Genomic DNA, 16,316 nt, shown 5'->3' with positions numbered 1-16,316 from the left:
AGGGGAATTTAACCCCTCCATCGAAATGTTTGGTCTAAGGAGGTTGCCTCCAAGAAAGTGGAAAACAGTAATTTCCTGTTTGTTTTTTCTACAACATTGAAAAAGTGAACAGAAAAAAAGACCTAGCAGCCCGGCACTAGTAAACGCATTGGTGGTCAACTCTGTGAGGAATACTTCCTTTGTAAGCACTGAGTTTCGCTCACAATACATCTCAAAAAAAATTGGTCATTTCCGTTTCGCTCACAATACATCTCAAAAAAATCGGTCATTTTATTGAAAATAAAGAATGAAGCTGATATAGGTTGTTTTATGGTGTCCCACAAAAAAATAAAAAGTGCGTCAATCCATATAGATAGTGATAAAAGAAAAACATTGTTTTTAACATTGTTAACAGAGGCTGCTATGATCTGACTTTTTAATCAAATTGATTGGCCAGATAGAACGCAGGTAGATGTAGAACAAGGCTGAGAGCAACGCAACGTAACATTGGTCGTGGCGCCTCCAGCGCAACAGGTACCACTGACGCGTGCCATCTGAGAAACCCTTCACCCAAAGCTTTCCACTCTTCCTTTTCTTAACAGCAACGCAGTACCTTGCTCAGTAGTCGATCATATTGCACTTCACTGGGAATAGATTCAGCGTATGAGGAAGCAGAGGGGACATCGCAGGAGGGAATAGATTTCGGGTTACAAAGTTTGGTTATATTGGGTTGGGACTCAGGTGGTTTCACAAGCTCATCCACAATATTTAAGTTACCCTCTCCAGATACTTTTCTTTCCTACTTATTTTGTCACTGCTCCCCTGTGGTTTGACAATTCTTTCCTATCACATCATCATATTCTTTCCTTTAGGGATGCACCGAGAGGTAGTTTGCACAATTTTGATACAAGGACTACTCAAAAGAAGGGTCCTGATCTTCTACTGATAATAATAGACTTAGATCATTAGTTTTGAGTCACTGCACAAAAAACAACTACCATTTAAAAAAAAATACATTTCCCTCTATTTGATAGATCTAAAGGGTGGAAAGGCAAACACACATCCAAACACTCTTCCATGCTTTGTGTCATGATATCTTACACATAGTACTTGGCAGCAGGCAGATATCTGCTTTACTTGTTGATGAGCGAAAGATGAAAAAATAAATAAATAAAAGACCTTGTCCTTTGAAAAGCGTTTAACTCGGCGCATCCCTACTCTCCGTTGTTCCTTCCTGCCATCAGACGCACATCCTCCGAACGCCGCACTCGCAACAGAACTTGGCGGAGTCTACGGGGTACTTGCTGCCACACTCGTGACAGAACTTGCTCTTCACGTCGTTGGCACTAATGTCATCATTCCTGAAGGAAGGGGTGGAGAAAGAGTAAAAAACACCAACCTTTTGTTGTCACAGACTAAGTTATAAGAAGCCCTTTTTTTAAGCCTTTAAGCTCAAACTCAAACTTAGCTATAATATGGTATTTTGAACAACAAAAACAGGCAGCAGATAAAACCTCATGGCTTATGGAGAGAAAACATCTTAGAGGACACTTAAAGGATAAAGGCCTGGAAAACCCGATAAAATGCACAATTTGTAAGTTCTGTTGGACTTAAAACATCCCAATTAAATTTCACATGAATTCGGTTGTAGGTTATCTGTCAACCAAACAGGAAAGCTGACTTACCTAGAGTTGTAGTTTTCCACTTTCTTCCTGTTTATCCCCACGCTCGACTGAGTGCTTTTCAAGGGGCCGTAGCCGGAACCGACAGGTCGAGGCTTAACCCCGACACTGAGAGATGGATTTGGTGGGAGCAGGAAGGGTGGGGGCGGGACAAAGAAAAATCCTAGAAAATTATTTTAAAGAACTTTAACTAAATTTAACTGGCATATTTGAACCACAATTAGTAAAAATGTATAAATATGAAATATTAAACAATATGAAAACAAACATCTACTACTAATAATAATATATATATATACTGTATATATATCTATCTCCAAAGGCTATTAATCACAACAGCCCCCACGAAATTCCAGGTCCACCAATTAAAGCCGTTGTCTGCACAATGACATTAATTGCAGTTGGTTTAAATTAACAAATGCAATGCATTCACATTGAATCTGGCATGAATTTTGCATATGCAACTTTTCTGCACGGAAGGTAAGACCATTTCCACGCACGTGTTAGGGAATGGGGCCCGAGGTTTGGATGCTGTATGATCTCCCCTCAATCCCGCCTCCTTAACTACAGCGCTTATATCAGCAAACTGGTTTCATGTTGGTTAGCACAAGCATGGACAAACATCCAGCCACCAAAAGGGTGGTTATGCAAGACCCTGTGCTGTACCGTAGTGTCATTTAGCGTGCGTGCCATAAATGACGTCACTGCGGCCATCAGGACAGCGGCGCATGGCAATTTTGTGTAAGGGCACACACGTCCCAATTTTTGGTACTCCGGGCTGTGCGCTTTCAAGTAGTTCAGGAAGGTTGCACGAAGAGGTCAGCAGGAAGAATCTGTACAATCCATCCGTGCATGACCACAAAAACAAACAGATGGAAGGAAATAGCGCTGTCCCTGTCAAAAATTTTGACTATTTTCATACCTCGGGACTTATTTGTAAATCAACAATTCGCACAAAAAAAAACCCTGCACCAACTACAATAGACATGCATACATTTAACACTTTCTATTTTGCTTTATAGCAGGCTTACACATGCACTACCAGAGAGCACGAGCATTAAAGTTGCATGTTGCTGTGGCGATATTCTTTTGAAAGACAGGGGGGGGCTATGCACAAACCACCAGAGGAAACTGAAAGTGCTGTAAACATTAGGGAAGGATCTGAATAACTGCAGAAGAACAGTAAAATTAAAATACAAAGTGTTAAATGTCTATTGTAGTCAGTGAAGTTTTACACACACACACACACACACACACACACACACACACTCACTCACTCACTCACTCACTCTTTTGCACAAATTGTCATTGTAGACATTAGAGACAAGTCCAGAAGTATTAAAATAGCCCAAATCTTTGGCCAGAGACCGAGCCATCTCTTTACATGAACGCCATCTGGTTATTTTTGTGGTCACGCATGGATGGATCGCAGATAGTACCCGCAGACCTCTTCATACAACCTTCCTTCGGAAAACGTCCATCTTCAATTACCTGAAGTGCAAGGCATGGAGTTCCAAAAACTGGGAGTTGCGTGCCCTCGCGCACTTCACTTATAGCGCGCACTAAATGACACTAAGGCTGCGTTGACTATAAAGGAGCCGTTTAGTAGCCTCGTGGAGGAGGAGCATCACATTTGGCAATGTTGGTGTAGTTTCTACGGCTTCTTTTAGTGGGTGCTTTTTGTCACCAATTGTCCAATGTTACTGTCTGTGTGTGTGTGTGTGTGTGTGTGTGTGTGTGTGTGTGTGTGTCTGTGTGTTATTCTCACCCTGATGGAGGACTTGTGAGGCCAGAGGGAGTACTTCTCCCGGAACCTGAAGAGGGCTTACTAGATGGGATTCCTAGAGACAAAAAGAGAGAAATGGTCTTCAAACAGGTACAAGTCACTAATCACAGAAAACTCCGATCCGTTAAAAATTGTCATTATCCAATTAAATCAATCGTATGATAGGGCCTGTCGAGATATCTGTTATTTATTCGAAGCAGCTTTGCTTCGCTCATATCCCAGTTGGGTTATTCAACTCTTCAAACAACACATTCAAATCCCAGATAAATATGGATATACATTCATATTCACAGACAAATTGAAAAAAACAGCACAATAGGGGCATCCTGGTGGCTCGACCGGTAGTGTGCGTCATTTGCTCTGTTTCTCCCTCTCTCCGCCCCCCATTTCCTCTCTCTCTCTATTACTCTCTACAAAAAAAAAAAGTGACTTGCCGAGTGGGACCATCTGATCAGCATCGTCTGAAAAAGCACAGCGTAAAAATAAGATAAACACACGCTGCCCCTCCGGCGCCCAGGAACCTCAGCGTCTCCTGACATTGAAAGAAGGTCTGCATGAAAGTCCTGTGTATAACCCTTGGCTCTGCAGGTGCATCTGCTTCTGTTTACTTCTGTGTGGAAGCCGGTGGGCGTCCTGTTTAATCCGGCCAAGGGCCCAGAATGTTCTGTGAAACCTTTGACCCCTCACCATCATTAACTTCTAAACCACATTATTGATCAGTGCCGCTTGTTTATCAGTAGAAAAACAATTACATCAAGACACACTGCAGTTGCCAGTAGAAAAAACTGCACCTTCCGTGCCAAATACGGCCCCAACCGCATCCAGACAAAGTTCTTACCAGAGGGCTGTCCGAAGCTAGAGCGCTGTGGGAGACGAGAGGAGGCCGGCTGGATGGATGGAATAGACGACACAATGGGGGAGTTTGTTTTTTTCACCGGAGTAGGAGCCTTGAACTAGAGACAGATAATCAGTTTATTATTTTTACAGCATATAAGGCCTTTTTCAAGTGGACAAATATTGCTATACAAATATTGCAGTATGTTATTTCTATTTACTTAGTTGCATAAAACTATAGTTTTATGCATTTGCTCACCTTTTTTTTTTTTTAATGTTTTTTTTTTATCAAAATGCCCAATACATTGAATTGAACTGAATCTATATATACACACACTACTCACAAAAAGTTAGGGATATTTGGCTTTTGGGTGAAATTTATGGAAAATGTAAAAAGTTCAAGCTACAGTGATATTATATCATGAAAGTAGGGCATTTAAGTAGAAGCATGCAATGGTGATTTCCTCATCTCAAACAATTGATTGAAACAAAAGCCAACAACAGCGGTGGGTTTACCACAACAAAAAATGCCAATATCTGAATAACTTGTCATGTGGCCTTGAGCATCAATTACAGCTTGACAACAACATCTCATGCTGTTCACAAGTCGACTTATTGTCTGCTGAGGCCTGGCCCCCCACTCTTCTTGAAGGGGGCCCTCAGGTCATTGAGGTTCTGGGGTACAGGGTTACGAGCCTCTAGACGGCGACTCAGCTGATCCCATAGGTTTTCTATGGGATTCAGGTCTGGAGAATGTGCAGGCCACTCCATTTGAGGTGCCCCAGTCTCCAGCACCGGTTCCCTAATGATGCGACCTCGATGAGCTGGAGCATTGTCGTCCATGAAGATGAAATAAGGCCTGTGTTGTTCATGCAGGGGCACAATGACTAGATTAATGATGTTATCTGGTAGTATTGGCTATTGACTAGACACACCTGCCCACTCTGTAACACCACCACCACCAAAGGCTCGTCTGGTGACAACAGTGGCTGATGCATAGCGCTCTCCTTGACGTGTCCAACATTGTTGCCGGCCATCAATTGTGCTCAACAAAACGATTCATGGATCAAACACCTGTTGTGAATTTTGCCGTTCAGCTCCTTGTTAGAGAACAGCAAGTTGTGCAAAAAGTACTGAAACATTGAACAGTTGGACATGTGCATTCAAAAGTTTAGAGAAGGTCAAATTAAGTTCACTTGTAAAGGTTATAGTACATTTTAGGTTCATCCTTAAATTTCACCCAAAAGCCGAATATCCCTTACTTTTTTGTGAGTAGTGTATATACAGTGTCTCCATAAATATATACATATATACACACACACACACACATATATATATATATACACACACACACACACACATTATATATATATATATTATACACACACACACACACACACACACACACACACACACACACACACACACACACACACACACACACACACACACACACACACACACACACACACACACACACACACACACACACACACACACAGTATATCTCCATATACAGTGGGGCAAAAAAGTATTTAGTCAGCCACCAATTGTGCAAGTTCTCCCACTTAAAAAGATGAGAGAGGCCTGTAATTTTCATCATAGGTTCACTTAGACTATGAGAGACAGAGTGGGGGGAAAGAATCCAGGAAATCACATTGTAGGATTTTTAATTAATTAATTGGTAAATTCCTCGGTAAAATAAGTATTTGGTCACCTACAAACAGGCAAGATTTCTGGCTTTCACAGACCTGTAACTTTTTCTTCAAGAGGCTCCTCTGTCCTCCACCCGTTACCTGTATTAATGGCACCTGTTTGAACTCGTTATCAGTATAAAAGACACCTGTCCACAACCTCAAACAGTCACACTCCAAACTCCACTATGGCCAAGACCAAAGCGCTGTCAAAGGACACCAGAAACAAAATTGTAGACCTGCACCAGGCTGGGAAGACTGAATCTGCAATAGGTAAGCAGCTTGTTGTGAAGAAATCAACTGTGGGAGCAATTATTAGAAAATGGAAGACATACAAGACCACTGATAATCTCCCTCGATCTGGGGCTCCACGCAAGATCTCACCCCGTGGGGCCAAAATTATCACAAGAACGGTGAGCAAACATCCCAGAACCACACGGGGGGACCTAGTGAATGACCTGCAGAGAGCTGGGACCAGAGTAACAAAGGCTACCATCAGTAACACACTACGCCACCAGGAACTCAAATCCTGCAGTGCCAGACGTGTCCCCCTGCTTAAGCCAGTACATGTCCAGGCCCGTCTGAAGTTTGCTAGAGAGCATTTGGATGATCCAGAAGAGGATTGGGAGAATGTCATATGGTCAGATGAAACCAAAATAGAACTTTTTGGTAAAAACTCAACTTGTCGTGTTTGGAGGAGAAAGAAAGCTGAGTTGCATCCAAAGAACACCATACCTACTGTGAAGCATGGGGGTGGAAACATCATGCTTTGGGGCTGTTTTTCTGCAAAGGGACCAGGACGACTGATCCGTGTAAAGGAAAGAATGAATGGGGCCAAGTATCATGAGATTTTGAGTGAAAACCTCCTTCCATCAGCAAGGGCATTGAAGATGAAACGTGGCTGGGTCTTTCAGCATGACAATGATCCCAAACACACCGCCCGGGCAACAAAGGAGTGGCTTCGTAAGAAGCATTTCAAGGTCCTGGACTGGCCTAGCCAGTCTCCAGATCTCAACCCCATAGAAAATCTTTGGAGGGAGTTGAAAGTCCGTGTTGCCCAGCGACAGCCCCAAAACATCACTGCTCTAGAGGAGATCTGCATGGAGGAATGGGCCGAAATACCAGCAACAGTGTGTGAAAACCTTGTGAAGACTTACAGAAAACGTTTGGCCTCTGTCATTGCAAACAAAGGGTATATAACAAAGTATTGAGATTAACTTTTGTTATTGACCAAATACTTATTTTCCACCATAATTTGCAAATAAATTCTTTAAAAATCAGACAATGTGATTTTCTGGATTTTATCTCTCATAGTTGAGGTATACCTATGATGAAAATAACAGGCCTCTCTCTTCTTTTTAAGTGGGAGAACTTGCACAATTGGTGGCTGACTAAAACACTTTTTTGCCCCACTGTATGTATATATCCACACACACACACACACACACACACACACACACACACACACACACACACACACACACACACACACACACACACACACACACACACACACACACACACACACACACACACACACACACACACACACACACACACACACACAGAGTGGGCCCTTGCATCACATCGTGCAAAGCATTCTTGGAAATTGTGTTGCCGAAAGGAGCATTCCGAAATTCCGAAAGGAGCATTTTCTGCCAATGGGAAGCTGGAGTTGTAAGAGAATACTTCCTCATTCTTATCCTTTGTCCATTCATTCTTTAGATGTTTTTTTTTTTTTTTTAATGGAACAATAAACATTTTTATTAAATAAAAGACAAAAATGTGTTGCGCGTCTTTCTGCATATAAATATATATTTTTTTTTCCCCAGCACTAATTAACATTAGCACTAACACTGTTTGAGCACTAATCAGTGTTGTGTTGAGTCCTTAACTTTCACTTATTTCACCTTTTCAATCAACTACAATTTGTTTCTGAACAAATTTAAGGCAAGAAGCACACACACACTCACACACTGACACACTGACATTCGCTCTACGGTCGTTTGGCGGCATTCGACTGTTTTTTTTCTCTGCATCATTTGAAAGTGGAGAATCAGAGCTTCCAAACAAGGTGTCACTTGTTAATGACAAGGGTGTGGCAAACTGATTCTGAGATAATCACCTCCAAAGTTTTACCCACACTTGGTTCATTCAGCCAGCTCCCAGAATGCAAAGGGGGTTGCTTTGTTCATGTCTTTTGAGGGAATGTTGAACAGCGTCCTCAACCCACATGTATATACATGTTTTATAAAAGTGGAATTGTTTTGGAGATTAAAAGTACGGACAACACAACAAAATGTAGAGTCTATCAATAATATGAGTCTCGGGAATCTGAAATCAGCAAATCTTCCACCAACCTCCACGGGCATCACGTCATCAACTTCTACCGTTGTAACAACAACAGCCGTATCGTCGGTCTCCTCCGGTGGTGCTTTAAAATATTCCGTTTCATCGTCACATTCAGGTTGAAATTCGCTGTTTGAAATGTTCTCCAAGTCCGGGGTCATATCAGATTCAGCAGCACTGTCGTTCTTAGTGTCGCTGTCGGAGAACTGACTGTCATTGCGGAAAATTGAGTCCAGTACGCGCTGCTTACACAGACTTACATCTACCGCACTGGTCAGATTAAGGTCCGCGATATGATTTAGATCTTCCTCCTCCCACTTCTCGTAATCCATAACAACACGGAGAGTTTTCACAGACAAGTGAAACCGGATCCTCGTCTTGTTTACGGAAGTGATGTCAGGATTTCTTCTTCGAAGGTAGACATTGGTATATGCCCACTCCACAATGACGTCTCAGTTTGTGTGTAAAAGTAGTACGATTTAAAGGTTGAACTCAGTCAAAACGGTTTTGCATTGTGACTTCACATCACATGGAATATGGATGAATGATCTTCACTTGGACACTCGCTTTAAAAGGAAACAATTGATCGTCGTTGTTCAGCGCTGTTCAGTGTCTCGGTAAGTGAACTGTTTCCCCATGTAATCTAACGGGAATATTTAACTCCACGGTTTAACATTTTTCTACTATTTATAAAACAAACTCAGTTCTGAAGATACGTTTAAAGATTAAAAAAAAAAAAAAAGAAAAAAAAACACAAAGGAACACGGATCTGGAAAAAACTCATTTTCTTTCAAGAAAGGTTTTTTTCAACTTATTTGTGCGCGAGACAGGAGGTCTTGCTGTGGTGGGACGCACACACACACACACACACACACACACACACACACACACACACACACACACACACACACACACACACACACACACACACACACACACACACACACACACACACACACACACACAAAATGGTATATGTGGTATTCAGCTCCTACCTGTGTGCGAGGAGCCGCTTTCTTCACTTCCACCTTGCCCTTGTTGGGCATGCGTGCTGCCTGCTCGCGGCAGAACTTTATGTGTCTGTCGGCTGCGTTTTCACTGAACCTCCTCTGGCAGTATTCACACTGGATGTAGTCTGGCCAATAAACACAGTGGGGAGAAAACATGTCAAGTTTTGGCACATTGTTAAAAAAGGTAAAATACAGATAAGACAACTTGATTAGGTCGATATACTGTATATTCGACAATATATATCAGGGGTTACCAACCTTTTTGAAACTGAGAATTTGTTTGTACAAATTATCAGTTCATCAACTCTTTCATTTTTAAATGAATCATATCACATTTGTATAAATCAAAAAATTATCACATCCGTTACCACTTTTTGAACATGTTGTTTTTCACATTTTTGTACAATATTTATGTTTAACGTTGCCATGGTGTTTCACCGTGAACATCTGTTCTCTTTCTTTTTCTGTAAATGTCTGTTGGTGAGAAGCCTGGCGTCGCATGCTGTTCACCAGTGTACTGTAATCTGCGGTATAATTTAACTCTGCAACTCTGAGCGAGTCTTGTAGATGTGCATCAGTCAGGCGTGTACTGTGTTTGTTCTCGATGAAGTTCATGTCAGAAAATGGTTGATTCACAGAGATAGGTTGAACCAAAAAGGCAGGCAATTTTCATAGCTGCTGTGCAATACACCTTGTACTTTTCTCTGTCCGCAAGGCCCCAAAAGATTGGTGGACCCTGATGGGCTTTGAGGTGGAGGTCATTTTGCAAGGTTAGGATTTTAATCTCCACCTGTCCAGCATCCAAGTATAACATTGCACTCAGTTGCTCAGCGATGCATGTCATGTCCGCTTCCATGAAAGAATTGAATGACACGCATGGCTCAAGTTGATCAAAGTCACAAAACCCATTCTCAAACTCTTGCCCAAGTCTGTCCATGTTTTTCGTTAGTTTTTGGGGGCAAATCTCGCTCCCCATCGTAGCTGCGCCCCCTTGCCTTTCTCAGCAAAAGTGAGATGGAGGTTTGTTTTGCGTGTGAAACTGAACTTTGACCCCAGACAAGGTCAGAGTTTATATACATAAAACATTTTTGTTTTTAAAATGTTATATTCAAATATTGTCATTTTCAAATCTACATCAATGCAAATGTTATTAATTCAAAAAGAACAGCAACACAATTAAATACAATTTTTAGACGGAGCTGAGTTGACTCGTGCTATTTTTAGAACATGCCCTGCGGGCGACTCACATGGTCCCTGCATGCATGCATATATATATATATATATATATATATATATATATATATATATATGTGATAGAAGAATGGATCTCTTTTCTGTTTAGCTAGGATTCTGTTCAAAGCAACACATTACAGAGATTATGTCGTTGTTTGGAGTACCTGGGTTGAGGGAGGGAGGTGGTGGAGGTGGTAAAGGCCCCCCCTCCTTCATGACTTTAGTGAGGCCCTTGGCTGCACGGATGGTGGCCACAAACTCCTCGTGTGTCCTGCGCCAGTTTGAGGGTTTTTTCGGGGCCTCCGCCTGCCGGTAGAAGGGGAGGGAGAGAGGAGAGGAAGTTACTGGGTTACACTCCTTAAGTTGAGCAGGTGTGCTTGTCTGGTCAGACCTGGGTCGTCAAGACAAATATATCCAAATTGTAGCTAGATAGCTTTGAGACGGTTTACAGTCACACCTGACATCAACATGCAGCGACAATGGTCTCCAGTGACTATTTGACATGACATTTTGCTCGAGGTATGCATATAATCACAATATACTGCAACTTAAGGCATGTTATTTTTCTGAAGAATTTCCCTGAATGCCTTTATTATTACACTGATGCAACTTATTTGACCTGACATGCCAGATTTTGTGTTACTGGCACCTCTGAAGCATATACCCAGCAAAACTGACACCTCTGAAGTGAGTTATTTGGCTATTATTTCAGCTCTAACAGCATTTACATAAAAAAGTCAGTAATGAACAACTAAGTGAACATATAACTGGTGATTTGACTTCTAGAAAGCCACCATACCCTAGATTCAAAATTCAATGGGTTATTTGTCACACACATATAGGACAAGTGCCAACAAGAAAGGAGAGAGACTGGAACTGCGGGCAGTTTGAGGGCAAAGAAGATTGCCCTCAAGTTTTATTTATTTATTTTTTTAAGAAAGGGCATCTTGGCCAAGTACAGATTCAAAGGGATTAGCTCAGCCAAAGAAAAAAAAATGTTAATTTAATAAAAGATTACACATTAGAGCAGTATGTGTTAAGCATAGAGAGAAAGAGTGGAAAACATTAGCACTCCACACTAGTCAACAATTGATTTATTTTGAGGGAAAAAAGAAGCAGTGCAGGGGAACACCCTTTGGTACGCAATAAATAACCATTAAGCCTAAGCACAAAACAAAAAATAAAATAAAGACGAGTCAACTTACTTTAACAGAGGTGGATGAACTTTGTGACTGAAATACAATTGAAAGTGGTTTAAATTGTTTAACAGATCATACAGCACAGCAGTGGAACAAACAAATATCACAGCTTATGAACAGAACTGCGGAGCAAACACTTTGGCACCTCTCCAAAGAAATAGACAATAAGCCATAACTTACAGAAACTCCATATTAGCTTGCCTACATTGTCTACTAGTGACTTCACATAAAAAACAATCAAAACAAAAAGGGAAATGTGTCTGGTCACTACAAAGACAAAGGGTGTGGTCCGAGGCTGAGAAAGCAAGAGTTTATATTTATGTCATACTCCCAAATGCGCCAAAACACATCTGGGCTAGAGGTTCATCATTTCGAACCACAGAATTAGATCATATTTGTGGTGATTGGTTTATTTTTTGTTACATATATTTTAAAAATACATCGAAAATAAAAACACAATGTTTTGTGTGCATAGAGAGGAGGGGCTATTTACAGCTGGAGTTAGGGAGGAAGGGAGGAAGAGAGAGGGAGGGGGGGGGGAAAGAGAGAGAGAGGGAGGGAGAGAGGGGAAGGTTCATAGATGGTTCCAGGGCCAAACCAGTCCATTTAGGTTGAAATGACCAACTTCTGATGTTTCTAAACGCATAGATCAGAGTTTGATGGTCATTGCGATTTAAACCTCATCAATGATCAGTTCAAACATATCGCATACGCAATCAAAAGTTACTGACCCACTGTTCCTGGTCAAAGGTTCTAACTACATAATCCCATCGATGTTGAGTCCTTGGCCAGACCCACACCCCAGATGGAACCCAAATAGCACATGCCCAGGCTTCAGTCGGGGCTCTCCGCTTTCTTCTTTGTCGTAAAATTTGATATGTACATTGTGTACCTCTAAAGATGCTTCGGAAAACAACATCATCAACTGGCAAAATTCTATGTTGGGTCCAGCCCTAGAAATTATCATAAACGGACACACAGAAAATAAATCCCCCAATATGTTTAATGGACTGCCCCCCGCCCCGCACGTAAAGCTGAAGTGACGAGCGGTGCAAGTGAAAGGTTCTCTCTCTCCAGAACGCTTTTAACATAGGATAAAAGACAGTCATGATGACAATGATAACTAAACAATGACAATTGTGTTTATCTTTCATATCACACACCATATGCACTCCTGTAACTTTCACCAGCAATAAAAAAAATGAAGCGGTAATGACCTCAATATATAATAGATTGCGGTAATGTGGTTATCATCACAGCCCTACGTGCAGGGTTGATTTTAACTCTTTTTCCTACTTCCTTGTATAAACATGAGAATCGCATATGGGTCACATGGGCAAAATAAACTGATATAGGCAAAACACTCAGCATTAAGCTATTAAGAACCAGCCTGAAGTAAATAATGCCCGGTGAATTTTGATTACCCTCCAGGGGCTTCGTCTCACCTTCGGTTTGACGGGTTTTATGGTGGAAATGTCTGTGCCCTCGGCTCTCTGTCGACTGGAGTCAAACACTTTCCTCCTCTTTGCCGCCGCCTTCTGGCATATGGCCGTATGCTTCTTCTGCATTGGAGGAACAGAGTAGAACACGTGTGCATGTGCATAGATTTTAGGACAACCAAATAATGTACAATCTCATGTAGCTCAAACAACACTATCTTCAACATAACCTGTGACTTAGCAATAAATAATGTACTTATCAAAAAAAACTAGTGGCGAGTCTATAATGACTGCCTGAGTATAAATATGGCCTCCACTTTTGTGGTTAGCTGCCTTGTTAAACAAACTTCCAAAGTCAGTGTTTGCGTTGCATTTTTAAAACTTGAATGTGAGACAGCATAACTTTGTGCCAAAAACAAGCCACAGTTGGTGAGAATTACACAACCTCTGTGGAAAGGGCGTACTGGCTGAATGGAAGGCAGCCAGAGATACACGATTATTCAAGGGCCTGATCTTGTCTACTGATAATCACTACGCAAAATATCAGCAACACATCATCGTCATCCAAAATACACATGAAATAACCCTATTCCTACTAATTTCAAAGTCTGTCTTTATATATTGGCCTACATTGTGCGTCAGGTTTTTTTTTTTGAGGTCATAAGGTATGATTGCTGATATCTATCCTTGCCGATTAAAAAAAATACCCCAACACATGAGCAAGGGCAAAACACAAACAGAAAGGGCTTCAGTTTTACCAAGACTTTAGGGAAAAAGCTTCTTCCACAGATTTGGCAGGGAGCCAGGATCTCAGCTGCGGGAGCTTCACCGTCTGTAAAACAAAAATAAATAAAACATTAAAAAAAAAAAAAAAAACTAATAAAAAAAAATCATCCCCCTTCTGAGAGAGGCAACGAGAGTTAGTTTTGTTTACTCGGTCAAATCATGGGAGGTGAGGCCGTCCTCTTCAGAAAGGGATAGGCCGCAGCTACAAAAGTGAATTTAAAAAAAATAAAATAAAGTAGAGTGTTGCCGCTCTTGACATTCCTTCCACACATCATCCAAAGGATGGAGTTCATGCAGAGTGTTTTACGACAACCGTTGTAAGGCTGGCATCGTAGGGTGGGAATTCCACTCGCAGGTAAAACTCTCGTCTCGGAGGCAACGACACTCTTGTCTGTTGACAGCGCAGGATGGGGGGGGGGGGCATGGAAGATACTGCTTTAAAAAATATATATATTACGGAAAGTAATTTGGCCGGTCTTCAGACCCCAGTAGGGCCGGCATCCATAGGGAAACAATGACAAACAGCCATTTTTCGGGACGACAGGGAGCCAATCGGCTTCGCTGGTGCCGCACTTTGACGAGCAGAGAAACGTGTTGTCCACCGAAAGCAGACTTGGCGTCGGGGCTCGCAGGGCTCGGCGTCGGGGCTAGCTGTGATTAGCACCAGGGCACCCACCCTGCCACCGCGATTGGGCAGCGCCGTGCGCCGTGCGCCGTGCCCCGTTACACGGCGTTGCTCCGACGCCCCCCCCAAAAAAAAGAGGTCGCCGGGGAGGCGTTGAGACATCTCAACGCGGGCCGCTCCAAAGACGTTTACCACCGCGGACATCGAGGCATTTATGGACTCGTCGTCGCTCACCTTCAAATTCCTCCATCATCCGCACCTAGGAACGGGCTTGTCTTGGATACTGCCTGGACGCCGCAACGTCCAGCCTCCCGATTGGCTGTTGGTTTGAGGCTCGACGGCTCGGACGCCGCGTCGCGTCGCAGCATCCAGGCTCCCGATTGGCCGCTGGGTTCCGGGCGTGCAACGCGGTGGGTGCGGGGGGGGCTTTTGACCGGCAGGCGGCGCGTGGGAGGCCACTTCCTATGTTGAAAAATCCTTTTTGATTCAAGATTCAAGATTTTTTTATTCGTCACATACATATACATACTTTCATACATATACATACTTTCATACATATACATACTTTCATACATATACATACTTTCATACATATACACACTTTCATACATATACATACTTTCATACATATACATACTTTCATACATATACATACTTTCATACATATACACACTTTCATACATATACATACTTTCATACATATACATACTTTCATACATATACACACTTTCATACATATACACACTTTCATACATATACATACTTTCATACATATAGATACTTTCATACATATACATACTTTCATACATATAGATACTTTCATACATATACACACTTTCATACATATACATACTTTCATACATATACATACTTTCATACATATACACACTTTCATACATATAGATACTTTCATACATATAGATACTTTCATACATATAGATACTTTCATACATATACATACTTTCATACATATACATACTTTCATACATATACATACTTTCATACATATACATACTTTCATACATATAGATACTTTCATACATATACACACTTTCATACATATACATACTTTCATACATATAGATACTTTCATACATATACATACTTTCATACATATACATACTTTCATACATATACACACTTTCATACATATACACACTTTCATACATATACATACTTTCATACATATACATACTTTCATACATATACATACTTTCATACATATACACACTTTCATACATATACACACTTTCATACATATACATACTTTCATACATATAGATACTTTCATACATATACACACTTTCATACATATACACACTTTCATACATATACATACTTTCATACATATACATACTTTCATACATATACACACTTTCATACATATACACACTTTCATACATATACATACTTTCATACATATACATACTTTCATACATATACACACTTTCATACATATACATACTTTCATACATATACACACTTTCATACATATACATACTTTCATACATATACACACTTTCATACATATACATACTCTTATACATATACATACTTTCATACATATACACACTTTCATACATATACACACTTTCATACATATACATACTTTCATACATATACACACTTTCATACATATACATACTTTCATACATATACACACTTTCATACATATACATACTTTCATACATATACACACT

General features: G+C 41.1%; 1 protein-coding gene across 1 annotated transcript; it reads right to left on the bottom strand.

Moving 5' to 3' along the window:
* Positions 1–246: 246 nt before the first annotated feature.
* zc2hc1a (zinc finger, C2HC-type containing 1A) lies at positions 247–14,937 on the bottom strand. The gene is made up of 10 exons (XM_080019955.1): positions 14,851–14,937; positions 13,964–14,037; positions 13,212–13,328; positions 11,773–11,799; positions 10,732–10,873; positions 9,320–9,459; positions 4,286–4,400; positions 3,430–3,502; positions 1,665–1,769; positions 247–1,340 (listed from the first exon to the last, which is right to left on the bottom strand). The coding sequence occupies exons 1-10, from the start codon at positions 14,867–14,869 to the stop codon at positions 1,220–1,222; spliced, it is 933 nt and encodes a 310-aa protein (XP_079876081.1). The 5' UTR covers positions 14,870–14,937; the 3' UTR covers positions 247–1,219.
* Between the last annotated feature and the right edge of the window lie 1,379 nt (positions 14,938–16,316).

Source organism: Zeus faber (assembly GCF_960531495.2).
Source record: "Zeus faber genome assembly, chromosome: 19".
Lineage (NCBI taxonomy): Eukaryota > Metazoa > Chordata > Actinopteri > Zeiformes > Zeidae > Zeus > Zeus faber.
The sequence above is the reverse complement of the archived record's forward strand: the minus strand, read 5'-3'. Positions and strand labels throughout refer to the sequence as shown.

Coding starts and splice junctions, on each gene's coding strand:
- zc2hc1a (XM_080019955.1), bottom strand. Junction 4,401..9,319: donor AAGCGGCTCCTCGCACACAG/GTAGGAGCTGAA, acceptor ATCTGTCTCTAG/TTCAAGGCTCCTACTCCGGT. Junction 3,503..4,285: donor TAGCTTCGGACAGCCCTCTG/GTAAGAACTTTG, acceptor TTTTGTCTCTAG/GAATCCCATCTAGTAAGCCC.